Raw genomic sequence first — 20,456 nt, 5'->3', positions numbered from 1 at the left:
AAACTACACTATTGGCGCTCCAGCTTGCTGACTTCAGATCTAGGGATGTGTCAGCCTCTGCAGTCACAAGAGCCATACTGCTCTCCTAGCATGTGGGGCCATCCCCCTAAAGAAAACATTCTGCCTCTGTGGAGCCTCCTGAGACCTCTGCTGGGCAGTTGAGATTTTGTCCCTCGAGAACTCAAATCCACTCCAGGCCACACTATCTTCGAGGCTGCGGTTTGCTCTTTGTCCCTTCTGAATTACAGATAGACCCATTTCACTGGGTCTGTCCTATTCCAGGCGAGAGCATGGGGAATTTATTCACTTTCTCCTTCCTCTTCACTCAAGACCAGCACAAGGCGGCAAACTAGAAAAACGAATCTGTTCGAAAGACGGAAGCCTTCCTTCTCAGGGAAGTCCAGCCCCGAGAGCAGATGCTTAGCCCGCCCATTTGGTTCTCACGTCCCTGTTAATCATTGTGTTTGTCAGCGTTCTCTAGAGAAACAGAACCAACAGGATGTGTGTGCTTGTGTGTGTGTGTGTGTGTGTTTGTGTCTACACACATGCACCCATGAGGTAAGCACACAGATATACACCTCATCTGTCTACACACACACATATACATATACACACACATACACATGCACACATACAGAGAGATTGGTTTATTAGAATAAATTGGCTCTTGTGACTGTAGAGGTTGACACATCCCTAGATCTGCAGTCAGCAAGCTGGAGATCCAGGAGATCCAAATAGTGTAGTTTCTTTCAGTCCAAATGCCAGCAAGCTCAAGAGCCAAGAAGAGCCATTTTTCAGTTTGCGTCTGAAAGCAGAAAAACTTATGTCCCCACCCAAAGCAGGAGCTCCCCCTTACTTGAGGAAGAATCAGCCCTTTTGTTATATTCAGGCCTTCAACAGACGGGACGGGGCCCACCCACATTAGGGTGGAGTTTGTTCTGCCACTGTGCAGTTATCATTCTGGGATGGGGATACCTTACTTTCCCAACGAGAAATTTTAAATTTCCTCTTGTGAGCCTGGTGCCTCCACCTTCTCAGTGCTGCATAGGGTGTGAGCCTTGTTAGTGATGTGACCTCCAGAATAGACTGTGAGCAGATATTTTTCTTTAATCCTGAGCCTACACTTGCTGCTGTCCTTCTTGACTTTCAACTAGGCCTAAAAAAGTGGCCTCAGTGGGAATGCATTTCTTTTGCTCCACTTCTATGTTAGTTGCATATTTGTAGTGATGACAAATGCCTCTGGCCTTGTACTCCGCAAGGCTGCACCAGGCTGCATACAGGCTCCTGTCTCAGGTGTCTGCTTTCCTCCTTGAAAGGTTGGGGCAGCAACCCCAACCTGTCTATCTGGGCAAGGCTCTGACACTTAGAAGCATGAAAAGCCATGTGGGAGGTGGAGTGAGCTTCCAATGCCCTTGGAAGGATTTTATTTCAGGGACATGGGGCTTAGAAGTGATCACTGTACAATCCACTGGGAGCAAAGATCAAGATAAGGTGTGATGGACCTCATAAAAGTGGAACAGAACATCCCATTGCTCAGAGATGGGAGAACAACTCTGAATGGAGAGGGCTCAGGTTGTATACATTCACTCTTTTCATGGGAAAGTGTGAGGCCTGAGGTGGGGAAACAAAGATAGTGGCAGCTACTTTCCTCTTCCCAGGGTGGCTGATGAAAGCCAACATGTCACAGAGAAGCTCTCTCAGCAACAGCAGCTGGTGGTGCTGCGGCCAAGGGCTGGCCAGGGAGCAGCATGATCCGTGTGAACCGAGTTAGGCCCTGGGCAGCCAGAGCCACACACTGCCTCTCCATGGGCCTCTGCTGAGACCTACAGGGCCTCATATGCATGCACTGTGGTCCCAGGACCAGCAGCATCAGCATCCCCTGGGAGCCTGTTAGAATGGCAGTCTCAGGCTCTATGCAGACCAACCAAATCAGTATCTGTGTTTTCACAAGATCCTCAGGTGATCCACAAACACATGAAAGTGTGAGAAGCCCTTCCTCTTGCTGAAAGTTTCCTCATCCAAGCTCCTTCTCTTCCATTATTTCTTACTCAGAGAAGCCAGACTACCTCCTGGATTTCCTAGGGAGCACACTGGATTTTATGCCCGTTTGATTACCCACAGTTTTCTTCCTCATTCATTCATTCAGTCAAATAGTAATTGAGCACCTCCTATGTTACAGTATGTGTTCTGTCTGCATCCCTGGTCCTCCTGGCCTTGACTTGCTGGGTTACTTCTGTTAGGATGGGAGGTACCTGGGACCTGATATATGAAAGCCACTTATTGGGCAGGTAGACACTGACACATCAGCAGGAGAGAAGTTACCTTGGTGTCAAGTGCCGACCTTAGAGTTTGAGACAGGTGGAGGAGTGTGAAATGCAGCCCCTGTGGGGAGATCCATTACATGTCCCGTGTGCACAGGCTGTGTACTGTCCCATTTGGCAGCACACTGTAGTAGACCCACCAGGCTGATGACAATTGAGAAATGCGTCCATCCAAAGCAGGAAATCTGTGTTGGAGTTTAGGAGCACCTGAGCTGTTACACCAGCCCAGCATCTCCTGAAGGTCCACTCTCCCTTTGTGTGGTAAGACCCCCTCAGTGGGGGTGTGATGGGAGCAATATTTAGAATACCAACCACAGCTGAAGCCAACTAAGGAAGCCAGGAGATATGCTGGGCCTTGGGGTGGGAGCACCTTGCCTCTGGATTAAAAAACCTGCCAGTCAGCGCTGTAACTAGGAAATAGGTGAGACTCCAGCAGGGCCCTGCATTCTGGTCAGACTGAGAATGAGGACATGTGAAACAAAGGCCCGTAGATATGGTCTGGGGCAGTCTAAATCTTCCCACTTCAATGCTTCTTCTCCCGCAAGGGGAACTTTGGGGTGCAGAGGCTGAAACAGCAGTTGGAGAGACGTGTGGACTCATCTGTGAGGAGCTGAGGAAGCCAAGACCAGGGATCTGGAGGCTGGGGTTGATGCCACCTTCACTTCAGAGTAGATGATAGGGGAAACCTAGGAGGCAAGGGCACATGTGTGAGGACCAGGGTGGGCCTGGAGGTGGGGGAGGCCGTGCAAAAGGGGAGACTCACCTTGTTCCTGAGATGCCTGGGGTCAGAGGCCACTGTGGAAAGAGGAAAGTGTTCAGTTGTGAAGACTGGCATGGAGCTCTCCCCTTGCACCTGCACTGTCAGGCCAGCCCTGAGCCTCCTGGAGGCCCGCTCTACCTCTGTGCGGTGAGTCAGCCGCTCCTCTTGGTTGGTGCTCACCCTGTCCCGCTCCATTCCTAACACCCTCGGCCTCTCAGCACTGACAGACCCTGTCTTCAACACCCCTTCACACTTCGTGGCCTACTCTGAGCTGCCTAGAGGCTCTCAAGAGAAAGACATTTGTCTTTTATCTTGTTAGTTCTTTGAGCATAATTGGTATTATTGTTCTGGGAAGGTGTGGCGGGTGCAAGTTTTAGAGAGCACACTCCATCCGGGTCTAGGCCACTTGAAACTGAGCCTGCCACCTGCCTTGTCACCTCCGTAGCTGGGGGAAGTCACTCAATGTCTCGTGCCTCAGTTGTCTCATCAAAATGATGGGAATAAAAATATCCTCTCCCTGCAAGGTTATGTGGTGAAGCTATATGAGTTTACACATATGTGTGTGCACATGTATCGGTGTGTCTGTGCATATATTATTTCTATCATCTATCATGTGTTGAGAAGTTTCTATGTGTCAGGTACAGTCCTGATTGCTACATTCAATACATTTTCTCTCTCTATTATCATATGCATGCATGCCATAGTTCTGTATAAGTGCTACAGGTATAGTTCTAAAAGCTATCCATACAAATATAGTGTATTTACTTATTGCACTTATAGAACTATACCCGGCACATAATAGGAACTATTCAGCACATAATATATATTATAAATTGTTATTGTTATATTATCATCAAACTGGAGAGGAATATGACACTCTCCAGACAAGGCTCTCCCCTTTTGGCTTGCAATGAGCAGCAGGACTCCCTGGAATTGCACAAAGAAGCAGAGTTTGGTCCAGAGTTTGGACTCTGGAGAAGACTGTTTGGTGATTGACTACAAGATTTCAGGCAAGTCATTTAAGGTGTCTATGCCTTGGTTTCCTTATCTGTAAAATTGGAGAAGTAACAGCACATTCCTCAAAGGGGCTTGTAAGAGTGAATGAGTTCACATGTCTCAGAGGGGTGTTATAGAACCAAGAATGAGGCACAAACACAATTCACTTGACTTTATGCAAGAAAAATTGGAAAATCAGAGAGGGAAGCACGCTGGGTAAAATCACGCAGCACTTTTTATGAAGCAGAGGTAGAAAGAAAAGTCTGCCCTGAAGGACTTTGTTCCTCTTTCCCGCTCAGAGGAAGGAGGCAGCCAGGTTGGGATTCCCTCATTTCAAACCACCGACTGTGAGTGAGGTCTGATGACACAGCCAGACCTCCAGCATGTAGTCATCGTCACAGCTGCTCAATCTTCTGCAGTTTCAACTGCATTTCCACACCTATTTTCTTATTTAGTCCTAACAGTTACCCCATGAAATAGCATGGCAGCTGTAATCATGTGGCCCCAAAGATGTCACACCCTCATTGCTGCAACCTGTGACTATATTACCCTAAATGGAAAAGAGGACCTTTCAGATGTGATTAGGATTACAGACCCTGAGACAGGGAGATTTTTCTGGGTTATCCAGATGGGCCCAATATACTCATCTGACTCCCTAAAACCTGAGGACTTTTCTCAGCTGAGGTCAGAGGGAGGCCTGTCTATGGAAGAATGGTTAGAGAAATGTGACTTTGCTGGCTTTGGGAAAGGAAGAAGATATCAGCCCAGGAAAATGGATGGGATCTAGAAGCTGACAAGGCAAGATCCCATTCACCCCTGGAGCCTCCAGGGAGGAACACAGTCCTGCCAACACCTTGGTTTTAGCCCAGTGAGACTGGTGTCAGACTTCTGACTCACAGAGCTGTAAGATGATACATTTGTACTGCTTCATCCCCCCAAGTTTATGGTGATTTGTCACAGCAGCAATCAGAAACTAGTACAGGTAGGTAGGTGCTGTGGACTAAATATTTGTGTTGCTCTCCAAATGCATAGGTTAAAACCTAATCCCCAGTGTGATGACATTTGGAGATGGAGCCTTTGGGTGATAATTATGTCATGATGATTATCATGATAAGACATGAGAGATGATTTCTCCCTTTCTCTCTGCTGTGTGGGGGATACAGCAAGGAGTCATCTGTCTGGGAGCTGGGAATAAGGCCCTCACTAAGAACCTGACCATGCTGGCACCTTGATCTTGGACTTCCAGCCTCCAGAATTGTGAGAAATAGATATTAGTTCTTTAAGTCACCTAGTTTATGGTACTCTGTTACAGGAGCCAGAACTGACTAAGACAGTAGGGAAGTAGTCACAGTTTATGGATAGGGATACTGAAGCTCTGAGAGGTTAAGTGAACGCCCAAAAAGAAAGTTTTGTTATTCAGGTTATACTGGGGCCCGCTGCAGAGAATGGGGAAAGGAGAGTGCAGGGGAGGCTTGGATTCACCTGAAGCAGCGTAGGCACAAGTTAAGAAGCCCGGTGACCCACTGGGAGGGGCGGCTCTATGCCTGTCTGGCTCAGATCTGCTGAGGAGGTAGAAACGGAGCTACATTGTCTAAGTTGAGGGTGGGTCAGAACAGAGACATCCTTGGGTCTTACCTGCATGTTTCTTTTTCTCTCGGATGATCCGTACTTCTGAGTAAACCACATTTTCTCCTCTAGGATTTACTTAGAAAGAAGTTGAAGTTTCAGAGGATGCTGAGGTTCTTGCCTCTTGTTAGAGACACTTCCTCCTCCCCCAGCCAGAGTCTCTTCTCTGGAAGGACTAGAGCCCTCTAGGCCTCCGCATAGTCCCTCCCCATCTCCTGCCCCACCCATTTCCCACATCAGCCCTCTGGCTCCTGCCAAATGCAGGATCCCTGGGCCTCACCATTACTGTACACTGGTTGCAGCTCTTCCCAGGCTGGTACGTTGTGGTAGGTGGGCTCCTGGGAGTCTGAGTCTGAAGGGCTCCTGTGAGACAGAGAAACGTGAATCTTTCTTAGGAATCCTGACAAAGTAGCTATAATGATCACTTCCAGTGAGTGACTTCTTACTGCAGGGTGGCTGCCAGGCCTGAAAACATGGACAAGTACACGACAAATGGCCCATGGGCATTCTATTATGAATCATAATCATATTATCTATGTTTCCAGGCTTTATGGTCATCTAGTATGTAACAGGCATTGTGCTGATGTTTATAACAATACGACGTTAGTTCTATTTCATCCTCATTTTGTAGCTGAAACAAATGGAGGCTCCAAAAAGTGACTTATGAAGATCATGTAACCAGAAAGGGGATGAGCCAAGTCTCAAAGCTGGCTCCAAAGCCTGCATGCTCAGAGAGATCGGTGACCAGAAGGCTCAGAGGTGCTCTGCATGGTTTGGATGCTGCTATTGTGGGTTTGCCCAGGGATAGCTGTGAGCCTTTTTGTGGCTCCTAAAGTCAGCCTTTGGGATACAAGTTGGTGGCCCCTTCTTCATAGGGATCACCTCCTGCTGGCAGAGTGACCTCTCTGGGTGGCCAAGTTGTGTGGCTCCATCTTCTCGGTTGTTATCACAAGAGGTGTTGATGAGATCAGCACCTCCAGAGATTTCTAGGTTGACTGAGCTAAGGTCATCCCAAGACATGGAAAGACTTGGTAGTCTTAGTGGTCACTCAGACAACCAAGCCAACAATGGTCCAAGGATGTGGGTTAATAAATGAAAAGGCAATTAACACTTGGTGAGAAAACAGCCTATACTGCCAAGGGGTGGATGCAAAGGTCCTGGGAATTGCCTTGAGATATCCCCAGGGAGGTACAACAGGTAGTGGCCACATCCCAGCTCAGCAGCACCTGGCAGAAACTGTGCTCTTGGTAATCATCAGATTCAATTCCATTTTTCCACCCTGTGGACATTTCACTAATCACACAGGAATGCAGCTCAGCTCTTACCTGCAGAGGTCAGAGGCAGGCTCTCTCCCTGTAAAGGAAAGCAGAGGAACATTGGATTCAGTAAGAAGAGACCCTCAGTGGGGCACAGCTCAGGCAAGGCTCACTTAGAAACTGCCAGGAGTTGCTGTCACTGAAGGTTGAATCCTTCCTTGTTGTGCCCCAGGGACATAGCAGATTGGGCAAAAACTACTAACCCTGCCAGAGGGGTATGCTATGATGTGAAACAGGAGTCCACAATCCATAACTTTTAACTTGGAGATTTTAAAGATAATGATTGGTAGCTGCAGGCAGGAAAACTTGACTTGATCAGCTATAAAAATAGTATACATTTAAAAAATCAGAAAATTACCAATCCTATCTGGTTTCTATTTTCATTTCTATTTCTCTGAGTTTTTCTCCTCCCCTTCCCATTCATTGTGGGGTGGGGGTGGGTGGGGGGGTTTGTAAGGGTCAAGAGGAAGACACTCTGCAGTTTATGATGTTGGATAAACTACATCTCATCAAGACGTCTGTTTTGGAAGCTGTGCATTTGGTAAAAGCAATTCTGGAGGACCCAGCGGGAAAGGAAGAGGATTGAGGGACAGAGCAGATGAGCTCTTGCCAGCCTGGGATGGTCACAAAGGCAGCATGAGGCTCAAGGGAGCATTGCTGGGAAGGGCATGAACTCAAGCCAAGGTGTGCCCAGAGTCACCCACCTGCTTTTCTTGAGAGCCAGCAGTAGAGCAGCAGTGCCCCAGTAGCAAGGCCTGCTAGGCTGAGCAGACCCCCGGTGACGCCTGTGGCAACAGGGCCACTTCTGTTCGCGGTCAGGCCTGAGGGGGAGACTCCGTGCATGAGCCAGGGGAGAGGCTGTTGTCTGGAACGACCCATCCCCGGAAGCTGCTGCCTGGGCCTGAGGGTGAACCTAGGTGAGCAGGGCCCCGGCAGCTAAGCAGGGGCTGGTGTGGCACAGAAGATGACTCCCATCTTTGTGAGGAAGCCGTCTCTGCGCCTGAGGCAAGTGTTGAGGGTCAGGGTGGCCGATGGCCAGTGAGAGAGGAGGCAGCCCAGTGAGGAGCTCTAAAGTCAGTGATGCTCTTGCCCGCAGCCCACCAACCCGCGCTCTCAGCCCCAACACTATCACTTCAGAAGCACTTCAGGAAATGTAGCAGTTTAGAGAACTGCCAGCTGTGTTACTTGTCCCTGAGGAGTGCCTTCCTGGTCAAGCACTGTGAGGGTTATCAGAGGGTCCGCGGAGGAAACATTTTGTCCGCATCTGTGGCCCAGGCATGGGACGCTTACCTGTGATATAAAGTGTCACTGTCTCACTGCGCTGGGCCCCCAGACCGTTGTCGGCCTCACAGCAGTAGTTTCCAGAGTGTTCTGCAGTCAGAGAGAGGTTGAAGAACGCTCCTCCAGAGAGGGCCGAGCTATTTCCCAGGGTGACATCCTCATGATAAAACCGGTACAGGATCAGGGGAGAGCCTCTCAGGGCCTCACAGTGAAGCTCCAGCAGGTCCCCCACCGCAACCTGGGCCCTGGGAGCCCTGAGGGTGAGGACGGGGCGAGACACTGGAACTGAGAGAGAACAAAAAGTCAACAGCCGTTTCTGCTTCTAACATATTTGTAGGAAACCAAAGGTATTATAAATAAATGTAAAAAGTCATATCTCAATCTTGGAAAGTAGATTAAAATGCAGATGATAAAGCTAATTACTTTGACCTAGTTCCTTTTCAGTGTACAAAAATATCCAATAGAAAACTGTAGAAAGTGTATAAATCACTGAAAACTTCAAATAGACAATAAATATATAAAAAGATTCTCATCTTCATTACTAATTAACTAAACACAAAGACAACCATACAGTACTATTCTTTTCTCTATTTTTCAGGTTGGCAAAGCTTAAATAGACTGATCATACTGATTAGCTTGTGGATAGACAGCCACCTACATATGCCGTAGGTGGTCATACAAATTTAACACACTTCCTTGAATGGCAATTTGGCAATATCTACAAAATTTAAAGTGAACATAAACTTTGACCAACAGATCTACTTCTAGCAGGCCAGGTGTAATGGCTCATGCCTGTAATCCCAGTGATTTGGGAGTCTGAGGCAGGAGGATCACTTGAGCCCAGGAGTTCAAGTCCTACTTCTAGGGCCATCTCCTTTAGGGATACTGACATAAAATATGCCAATATATTTTTACAGGAATTTCTATTGTAGCATTTTTATAAGAGCTGAAAATTAGAGACCACCTACTAGATTGGGTAATGAAATATGAATGATATCCAGGATGCACTTCTTAAACAAAAGTCAGGATTTTTTTTAAGTTAAAAAAATGCAACTGGCATAACTATATGTATAATATTATTCTAGCTTTGTAAAAATTATATACCTTTAGGTTTGTAGAATATTTCTAGAAGCATACACATGAAACAATTAACAGTGGTTATGTCTGGAGAGTATGTGCATATGAAGTGATTATAAGCAGGTAGAAAGATACCTTTACTTTTCAATATTGGCCCTTTTGTATTATTTGATTTTTTTCATCACAAAGATTCATGTGTTCTTTCAGAATAACAAATTACTAAAAACTAAAATGCTGTGTTAAAAAGTGGCCACAATGGATGAGGAAATGTCATCATGTTTCAAACTAATGTTAAGAGTTAGAGAGGACCATGCTTCAACCTGGCTTTACCCTGGCTAACTGTGTTACTACAAGTTAGTTACTACACTTCTCTAAACCTCAGTTTCTTTTCTGCAAATAGAGAATACAATGGCTTAAAATTCATCCTCACAGGTTTATCTTAATGATTAAATGAGATATTGCATATTAAGCATTTAGCACAGAGCCTGGAACCTGGTGAAGGCTCAGTGAGTGTTGATGATGATGACATTGGTCATGATGATAATAAGAAATAATATTTCCTTTTGTGGCAGTTCCTGATCCCTATGACCTGTGTCCTAGTTTCAGGATTCAGACACAATTTATTCAGGCTGGGCAAGAAACCCTTTAGCTGTGATAACAGCAGCAGCAGCAGAAATAACATGCATTTGTGACAGGGAAAGAAGGGAGTGAGGATGAGCAGAAAATCATGAAATCATGAGTACAGAATGTGGGAGGTATGATGTGTTGACTTGCTGTTGTGAGGAGAGATAGAGCAGCCCTCTATCTGTCCTCTGTCTGTGGTGCATGCCTGTGTGCTGGCTCTAAGGGATAGGTGTATAAACTGTGTGGGAAGAGCCCCTGCAAATCTCAGGAAAATTGGTTGAGGCTGGTGCTGCTGGTGGGGGAAGAAGAATGAGCTGACTGAATGGGAAAACCCAAATCTGAAGTCATCACCTTCTGGATAACAATGAGATGGTTTCACTGGCTACCTTGTGAGATGCTGGAGCCTGGGTTAGCATGCCCAGATCAACCTGCTTATGTGGCTCTGTCTATTCCTTATGATACCCAGGCATCTTGCCAAAGGGAATAAGCGCGTCAGTGTATATTTTGCTTTACATGACTGGAATGGTGATTGCATACCATTGTATGGTCTCCTGTTTCTCCAGGATATACTCCAGGAGCAGGTACAACCTGCTTTTACTTTTGCACATCTCCTTCTATGAGCCTGTAAGTCTACCAAAATCATAGAATTCTAGGACAAGGGATGATCATGATTTTCATCTAGTCTGATTTTCCCACTTTATGGGTGTGGAAATTGATGTCGTTAAGGGAAAATGTGCTTAGTCAATGTCATACAGTATAGATAATTGTCTAGTTATCTTCAGAGCCAAGTCTAGAACATTCATCTCAACACCCCTTAGTATACTTTTGCTAAACACCAGGTCTCTCTAAACAGGGGTTTCAAAGTTTGGCTTGTAGGAGGTCATCAGCAAAAAGATTCAAAGCTCACTAGAAGCAGCTTTCCTTGGGTTATTACACTTAGTTGCAAGAGATCAAAGAAGAGCTTCGAGAATAGAGGGATTTGGTTGATGGGTGTCCATTTCCATTCCACGTTATCCTGCTCCCCCTTCTCTGCCCTGGCCACCTGTGTCCCTTGCTTTAAAGATCACCGAGTGTGTCTCTTGAAGGGCTGTGCACATAGCTCATGTTCACATAGGATTTTTAATGTGGAAATGTAAGGAACATTTACATCCCTAGTAATGAAAGAAACTCAAGAGTAGAGGTTTGTTGGAAGTCAATGAGAGAAGAATCTGGACAAGAAACGACCTAATCTTTTCTAGGGCAGAGAAACATATACTCAGAATTCTTTGGTCTCACTTTCGTATAATAGTTTCAGTTCAGAATGTAGTTTATGTTCTAAAAAAGTCTTATTTGCAATTTTAGTGAGATGCTTTGATCACATTCAAGAAGACTGCCGGGAAACTTCAGATGCCTGGAATCATACCACAAAGGATCCCAGACCTTCACAGGGAGGTTCTGCAGGCAGGAAATGTGCTGGGACGCCACATAAGCAAACAGCCCTGAGGAGCTCTGTGGCTCCATTTTAAGCTGTGGGGAGAGCAGGCACAGTCAGTTCTCGGCTGTGCTGCTGGTGGGCAGGACCCACTCACCTGCAACTTTCAGTGTCACCATCTCACTGCGCTGGGCCTCCAGACCATTGTCCGCCTCACAGGAGTAGATTCCAGAATGTTCTGTAGTCAGAGAGAGGTTGAAGGAGGCTCCTCCTCCAGAGGGGGCTGAGATCTTACCCAGGATGACATCTTCATGATAAAACCCGTACAGGATTGGGGAGGAGCCTCTCAGGGCCTCACAGTGAAGCTCCAGCAGGTCCCCCACTACAGCCTGGGCCCTGGGAGCCCTGAAGGTGAGGATGGGACGAGACACTGGAACTGAGGGAGGAAAAATGTTATCTATCAGCTGCTTCTGCTTAAATATATTCTTTCATGCTAAAGACATTTCAAATGGAAAAATGTTTTTCTCTGCTTTTAATGCCCTTGTGATGTTACTCAAAACTCAGCAATATTTTCAGATCTCCAGAAAGAATAACATTTGTGTAGTGCTATAGTAGTGCTACAAACAGCTTGGAATACTGGAATATACAAACTCAAATGTGTTCGAAGAATGTGAAAACAAATATTAAACTGAAACTCAGGTGTCTTAGAAGTCAAAAGGCAATTGGAGAAAGGAGAAATCAGTTCAACAGAAAATGAAGAACAGGAGAGACTTGCTGCTTACATCACCAGGGATGTAATTGCATCTGGGCTGCATCAGAAACAGGGCCCACAAGAGAATGAGTATTGTCAAGTTATTTGCTCATTTTTATATTCATTTATCCACCAAAAATTAATTGAACAAGAATTTTTTAAAAAATTGAGCAAAAATAAAAATTAATTGAGATTTAATAAGTTCCAAGAATGGCATGATATGCTAGGGAATCAATGACGGGAAAGACATAGTTCCTGCTCTCATAGAGCCTACAATCTAGAAGGATGAGAGGCAGCAGTTAAATAAAAATACAGTAAATTAGAATTAAAACTTTAATAATTGATAAAGGACAGGGTACTATGAAATGTATGTGTTAGTCAGGGACAGTTAGCTTCCTCACAAAATGACCTTTGAAATTAACATTGAAATTAGCCAGTTGAAGAGGGAGGTGGAGAGTACAACAGACAGGCAAACAGTGTGTGCAAAGGCCCTGAATTGGGAATAAGACTGGCACATTTGAATTATTGAAATAAAGTAGCATCACACTGAGAAGAGTCTGCAAACTACTGTGAAATAGGATACTGGAGATCTAGGCTGGACTTCATAAGCCATGAAAGGATTTTGATCCTTCTTCACAGAACAATGGGAAGTCTATAAGTCTATCTATGCAGGGGTGTGAGATGATCAAATTTGTCCCTTTTAAAAGACCATTTTGACCTCTGTGCACGAAATGGACTGTGGTGGAATGGAAGTGGAATTGAGGGGTAGATGAGTAGCATTGCAGTAGTCTAAATGATGATGGACTTGTCTAGATAGAGGTGGTAGAGATAGAGACTCAAGAAATATTTAGGAAGTCAAATCAACAGGATTTAATGACTAACTGGCTGTGAGGGGTGAGGAAGAGAAATGTTGAGGAAGTCTCCTCCATTCCTGCTTTGTGTATCTGTTGAGGAGAGATGTGTTTCACAGAGGTAGGAACCCTTGAAAGAGGAGGGGAATATCAGCAGTTCAGTTTTAGAGATACTCAGATTGACGTGCTTTTGAGATATTTGAGTGGAGATATGTCATGTGCAGATGCTCAAGTGGGAGGTCCCTTTTAGAGACAGAAGCTTAGGAATCATTATAGATGACAAGGCCATTTATAAATGACATCTCCAGTATCATCCAGAGAAAGGATTTAGATAAGAGAAGAGGGCATAAGTCAAAGTTCTGGAACATGCCAATGCTTAAAGGTTTTCTATAAAAGGAGGAGCCAGTAAAGAAGACTGCGAAGAAGTGGCCAGGGAGAAAAGAGAGCCAGAAGAAGATGGATTCACTGAAGGGAGGGTTTCAAGAGGAAGAAATGGTAAACAACATGGAATATATCTGAGATGTCAAGGAAGATGAGGATTGAAAAATGGCCATTGGATTCAAAGCCTTGGAGGTCATCGGTGACCTTTGTGAAAAGCATTTTGGTGGAGAGGTTAGAAAAACGTAGCAGATTAGAGCCTAGTGGATAATGAGGACATGGGGACAACCTGGGTAGCTGACTATTTTTGGAAGTTTAGTCATGAAGGGGTAGTGTATGGAGGCACAAGTGGGACCAAGAGAGGGTTTTCCTTGGATATGGGAGAGACATAGCATGTTAAATGCCAGTGCGAAGGATCCTACAGAGAAGGAGATGTTAGGGGCCACAGAAGAGAAAGGAATAATCAGTTGTATAGCTTCTGAGAATGCACAAAATGATGAAATCTGCAGATCAGATGGAGATGTTCACCTGTAGGGAAGAGAGTCCTCTCCTCTATATTTTAGGAAAAGGAGAGATGAGTTACTGGGTGGATACAGAGCTAGACACTCAATTTGGTGGTGGGAGTGGAAGGGGTTATTGTCTAGTGGAGTAGGGAAGGAGTAGAGGTATTAATGACCTGGGGGTTCTGTTGAGGTCTGAGAACAATAGAGATAGGAGGAGCTGACTCAAGCAGAAGGATAGGGGGTCGTTGTCAGATCATAAGGGCTTAAAATTGTCCTTTTGGAGATGAAGTAGTGTATGTATGTGGGAGTGGCTGACTGGTGTGGAGAGGACAGGCCATGATGTTAAGGGGGTCATACATGTGGCCATGAGAGTCATGAAATGATGGCAGATTGTGGGGTATGGAGGAAGACTGAAGGTGCCAAAGCCTTCACTGAGAGTGGACATAACTAGGAGCCAGCCTGTGACAAGGATCCATGGAAGATCATGATGTTGCTGAATGGAACAAGAACAGGTAAGGAGGCAGAAGAATGATGTTTTCTAACAATGGTCTTGGGTGGGAACCCAAGCCACTCTGGGACAGGGGAGGAGAGGCTAGAGAGAAATGTGTGAGCCAATAAGAGAATTGTGTTGGCCTTTTTATTGATTTGCAGACAGAGAAAACCACAATTAAATCTCTTCCAAGGTGAAGCACAGAGAACTTTATAACTTTCTTTCTTAGTCTCATTGTTGGCCAGAATATAGTTTGTATTTTGAAAGCCTTTAGTCATATGTTAGGGTAATTTTGGTAATGGTGGCTGGACTGCTGCTAGCAGGAAAAGTACAGCAAGGGAAGGGAAGGTGCAAGTTCCTGAACGTGTAGGAAAGAAAACTCAGAGATGGAGGCTGTATAGGCACCAAGCCTGACAGGATGTCACACAGCAAATGGCTCTAGAAACCGTTCCTCCGATTTTTGCTACTGGTAAAGTTGGGGGAGATGGTCTGTTTCTTTTTGTGCTGCTCGTTAGGTCAACTTACCTATAACACTGAGTGATATTGTATCACTGTGCTGGGCCACCAGGCCATTGTTGGCCTCACATGAGTAGTTTCCAGAATGTTCTGCAGTCAGAGAGAGGTTGAAAGAGGCTTCTCCTCCAGAGGGGACTGAGCTGCTCCCCAGGGTGACATCCTCATGATAAAACCAGTACATGATCGGGGGAGAGCCTCTCAGGGCCTCACAGCGAAGCTCCAGCAGGTCCCCCACCACAGCCTGGGCCCTGGGAACCCTGAGGGTGAGGATGGGGCGAGACACTGGAACTGAGAGAGAAAATGAGTTAGGGACACATGTATTTTTAAAATTAAAAACAGCTCTTCGTCCTAGCCAGAACAATCAGACAATAGAAAGAAATAAAGAATATCCAAATTGGTAAAGAGAAAGAAGTCAAACTGTTGCTGTTCAGTGATTATATGATTGTATACCTAGGAAACCCTAAAGACTCATCCAAAAAGGTCCTAGATTTGATAAATGAACTCAGTAAAGTTTCAGGATACAAAATCAATGTACATAAATCAGTAGCACTGCTATATACCAACAGTGACCAAGTTGAGAATCAAATAAAAAATTCAAACTTTTTTATGACACCTACAAAAAAATAAAATACCTAGAAATACAACTTCACAAGTAAGTGAAAGATATCTATAAGAAAAACTACAAAACATTGCTGAAAGAAATCGTAGATGACACAGTCAAATGGAAACACATCCCATTCTCATGGATGGGTAGAATCAATATTGTGAAAATGGCCATCTACCAAAAGCAGTCTATAAATTCAATGCAATTCCCATCAAAACACCACCATAATTCTTCACAGAACTAGAAAAAACACCCCTCATATTCATATGGAACAAAAAAAGAGCCTACATAGCCAAAGCAAGACTAAGCAAAAAGAACAAATGTGGAGGCATCACATTACCTGACTTTGAACTATACTACAAGGCTATAGTTACCAGAACAGCATGGTACTGGTATAAAAACAGACAGGTAGACCAATGGAAGGAGAGAACACAGAAATAAAGCCAAATGCTTACAGCCAACTGATCTTTGATAAAGGAACAAAAGCATAAAGTGAGGAAAGGACATCCTATGCAACAAATGGTGCTGGGATCATTGGCAAGCCACATGTAGAAGAATGAAACTGGATCCTCCTCTCTCACCTTATACAAAAATCAACTCAAGATGGATCAAAGACATAAATCTAAGACCCAAAACCATATAAATTCTGGAACATACATTAAAAAAAACTCTTCTAGACATTGGCTTAGGCAAAGAGTTTATGACCAAGAACCCAAAGCAAATGCAACAAAAACAATAATAAATAGATGGGTCTGAATTAAACTAAAAAGCTTCTGCACAGCAAAAGAAACAATCAGCAGAGTAAACAGACAACCCACAGAGTGGGAGAAAATATCCACAGACTATGCATCTGATATGGCACCAGTATCCAGAATCAACAAAGAACTCAAACAAATAATCAGGAAAAAACAAGCAATCACATCAAAAACTGGGCAAAGGACATGAATAGACTATTTCAAAAGAGGATACACAAATTGCCAACAAACAGGTAAACATGCTTAACATCACTTTCAAGGAAATTCACATCACAACCACAATGCCATACCACCTTACTCCTGCAAGGATGGTCATAACTAAAAAAACAAAAAATAATAGATGTTGGCATGAATGTGGTGTAAAGAGAACACTTTTACACTGCTGGTGGGAATGTAAACTATTACAACCACTATGGAAAACAGTATGGAGATTCCTTAAAGAACTAAAAGTAGAACTACCATTTCATTCAGCAGTCCCACTGCTGGATATCTACCCAGAGGAAAAGAAGTCATTATATGAAAAAGACACTTTTACCAACGTGTTTATAGCAGCACAACTCATGATTGCAAACTATAGAACCAGTCCAAATGCCCATCAATTAAGGAGTGGATAAAGAAAATGTGATATATATGCACGTGTGTGTCTGTATTTGTGTGTGTGTGCTGTGGAATACTACTCAGCCATAAAAAGGAACAAAATAATGGCATCCACAGCAACCTGGATGGAGTTGGAGACCATTATTCTAAGTAACTCAGGAATGGAAAACCAAACATTGTACGTTCCATTTCTCAGTGGGGGCTAAGCTATGAGGACACAAAGGCATAAGAATAATATAATAGATTCTGGGGATTCAGTGGAATAGTGAGAGTGGGGTAAGGGATAAAGTACTACACACTGGGTTCAGTGTACACTGCTCTGGTAATGAGTGCACAAAAATCTCAGAAATTACTACTAAAGAACTTATTCATGTAACCAAACACCACCTGATCCCCAAAACTACTGAAAAAAAAAAAAGAGAGAAAAACCCAGTTCTTCATTTAATAAAATCAAACTTTACAGAATTATCTAAGTAAAAATAAAAAGTTTTGCCATTTTCTTTATTTTTTCAGAAATTACTTCTGTGGAGTATTTGGTGATACTTTCTAGATCTTTTCTATGTATAAGTACACTCATAGACAAATAGATACATTAGAAGCACATACATGCATGCGATCACAATAACATACTGGTCTACAACCTGCTTTTTCCCCTTAGCAATACAATATGGACATCTTTCTGTGGTATTACTTAAAAATCTACATCACTAACTTTTAAATCTCATCTTTATTAAAGCATAATTTAGACACAATAAAGTACAACTTTTAAATTTACAACTTGATAGTTTTGGAAATATATTACCTGGTTATTCTTTTTTTTTTTTTTTTTTGAGTCAGAGTTTCGCTCTTGTTGCCCAGGCTGGAATGCAATGGCGCGATCTCGGCTCAGCACAACCTCTGCCGCCTGGGTTGAAGCGATTCTCCTGCCTCAGTCTCCCAAGTAGCTGGGATCACAGGCATGTACGACCATACCCGGCTAATTTTGTATTTTTAGTAGAGACGGGATTTCCCCATGTTGGTCAGACTGGTCTTGAACTCCCAACCTCAGGTGATCTGCCCACCTCGGCCTCCCAAAGTGCTGTGATTACAAGCGTGAGCCACCGTGCCCGGCCTACCTGATTATTCTTAACAATGACAAAGTATTCCAATGTATAGATATGCTATAATACATTTAAGCATTTTCCCATTAATGGATGTTTGGGATGTTGTTGTTTCTTAAATGTCAAGTAATGCGACATTAAGTAATTCTATAGATATATTTTTGTATATTTACACATGCATTTCTTAGGATAAATTCTTAGAATTTCTGGGATGAAGTATACAAACATTTTAATAACACATAATGTCTAATTGTTCTTCTAAAAGACTGGACCTTTTAAAATACAAAAGTACAGACAACAAAAGCAAATATTAGACAAGTGGTATTATATCAAGCTGAAAAGAATTTGCACATCAAAGGAAACAATTAACAGAGTAAAAAGACAACTTATAGGACAGAAGAAAATATTTGCCAAGTATATGTCTGACGTGTTAATATCCAGAATATATAAAGAACTTAAACAACTCAACAGGAAAAACCAAACAAGATGATTAAAAAATGGGCAAAAGACTTTAACAGACATTTCTTTAAAGAAGACATAAAATGGACAACAGGTACATGAAAAAAATGGTCAATATCACTGATTATTGGGAAATACAATTAAAACCCCAATGAGGTATCACCTCACTCCAGTTAGAATGACTGTTATCAAAAAGTCAAAAGAAAACAAGTGTTGGTTAGGTTGTGGAGAAGACAGAACCCTTATATTGCTGGTGGCATTGTAAATTAGTATAGCCACTACACGAAACAACATAGAAGTTTCTCAATAAAATAAAAATAGAACTACCATATTATCCAGCAATTTCACTGCTGGGTGGATATTCAAGGGAAATAAAGTTGCTATGTTGAAGAGATATCTGCACTCTCAAGTTTACTGCAGCACTATTCACAACAGCCAAGATATACAAGCAATCTAAGTGTCCACCAACAGATGAATAGATAAATAAAATGTGGTATGTATACACAATGGAATAGTATTCAGCCATAAAAATAATAAAATCCTGTGATTTGCAGCAATATGAAAAGACCTGGAGGATGTCATATTTAATGAAATTAGGCAGGCACGAAAAGACTGATACTGCATTATTTCACTTATATTTTGAATCTAAAAAAACCAAAGTTGATACTATGGAAGGAGAGAGTGGAACTGTGGTTATCAGAGACTGGGGAGGGGACAGGGAAGAGGAGGATAGGGAGAAGTTGTTCAACGGGTACAAAGTTATAATTAGACAGGAGGAATAAATTCTGTTCTATTGGACAGTAGGGTGATGATGGTTAACAGTCAGTTACAATATATTACAAAAAAGCTGGAAGAGAGGCTTTTGAATGTTTTTATCCCAAAGAAATGATAAATGCATGAGATGATGGGTACATTAAACATCCTAATTTGATCATTAAATACCATGTATATGTATCAAAACATCAAATTGTACTTCATAAATACACACAATTACAATGTGTCAATTAAGAAGAAAAGGTTGAACCAATTTACACTTGTAATAACTTGTACTCTCTTGTATGAGAGTTCCTGTTTCTTCTTTCTCTGATCATTTATGATCATATCAATGCACAGGTTTATTTTTATTATTTATTTTTTGGTCAGTCCTAATATCTATGGTTGCTTCACCCAAAGAATTCACTTGTTCCATCCTATGTGACCCTACAGGCTACTAGTTGGTTTTCCATGGAATTTTAGTGAAATATAAGCCATTAATGATGAGTTACTGTTGACAAAGTATTCAGAAATGATTTACAATATGAACATTTTGAAATGTCACTAATTTTTAAAAACCGCCTGTTCTAATTGAATTATGAAATAATTCACAGTTTACTCTGAAATAATAATAATCATGAGAAAATGATTGTTCCCTTACTTCCTCTCCTTCCTCTGACCAACTGATTTTTCTTTGTCACTTTTTTTTTTTTACATTTTCAGTGTTTATAATAGTTACTTTCTATTCTGTGACCATAATTCTCACAGTTGATTAGCCTTTGTTTCTATATCTAAATCAGTGGTTTCCAATCTTGTCCACACAACATTCTCACCTGAGGTTTTGTCAAAAAATATTGATTCTGTGGCCCCGTCTGTGAGATTCTGAATTGAATTAGTCTGGAGAGGGGCTTAGTAATGTGCCTTTTACAAAGGTCTTTGACGAGTCTAATGTGCAACTGGGGTTGAGAACAAGTCATAGTGCAGTTTCCTCATTATGTATCCTTTATCTTCATTTACATCTTGTTGGGCTGGATTTTGTCATTAGGTGATTTTTCAAGAAGGCTTAGTGCATTCTCAGTTTCCTGAATCCTTGTATTTTTGACAATGCCTTTTCGATTTGATATAAAATTTTCAGTTATTATTCCTCCCTCGGAGGTCCAAGTCTGGACATCACTCCTCTCTCTTTGGTATTGCGTGCTCTGCAAAGTCTAAGACTAACTTGATATTTTTCTTTCTGAGATGACTGCTTTTTTCCCCATAATCATAAACACATATATATATTTTTAA

The 20,456-nt window shown here is 42.9% G+C and overlaps 1 protein-coding gene across 8 annotated transcripts in view; it reads right to left on the bottom strand.

Moving 5' to 3' along the window:
* Positions 1-632: 632 nt before the first annotated feature.
* FCRL5 (Fc receptor like 5) overlaps positions 633-20,456 on the bottom strand; it is a 36,773-nt gene continuing 16,949 nt past the window's right edge. For 3 of the 8 annotated variants that reach the window (XM_033200793.1, XM_033200794.1, XM_033200790.1), the window contains 9 exons: positions 14,911-15,189; positions 11,570-11,848; positions 8,310-8,585; positions 7,724-7,840; positions 7,029-7,056; positions 5,984-6,066; positions 5,713-5,781; positions 3,085-3,116; positions 2,777-3,007 (listed from right to left, as the gene is read on the bottom strand). In XM_033200793.1, the coding sequence (XP_033056684.1) occupies positions 2,918-3,007; positions 3,085-3,116; positions 5,713-5,781; positions 5,984-6,066; positions 7,029-7,056; positions 7,724-7,840; positions 8,310-8,585; positions 11,570-11,848; positions 14,911-15,189 (1,253 nt within the window). In that variant the 3' untranslated portion in view covers positions 2,777-2,917. Of the gene's footprint in view, positions 3,008-3,084; positions 3,117-5,712; positions 5,782-5,983; positions 6,067-7,028; positions 7,057-7,723; positions 7,933-8,309; positions 8,586-11,569; positions 11,849-14,910; positions 15,190-20,456 lie in introns of those variants that run through there. The other 5 variants (XM_033200789.1, XM_033200791.1, XM_033200792.1 and 2 more) reach the window with 5 other exon arrangements.

This window comes from Trachypithecus francoisi, unplaced genomic scaffold (genome assembly GCF_009764315.1).
Source record: "Trachypithecus francoisi isolate TF-2019V2 unplaced genomic scaffold, Tfra_2.0 Lachesis_group5, whole genome shotgun sequence".
In the NCBI taxonomy this organism is placed as follows: domain Eukaryota; kingdom Metazoa; phylum Chordata; class Mammalia; order Primates; family Cercopithecidae; genus Trachypithecus; species Trachypithecus francoisi.
Note: the sequence above shows the minus strand (reverse complement) of the source record. Positions and strands in the feature narration are given on the sequence as shown.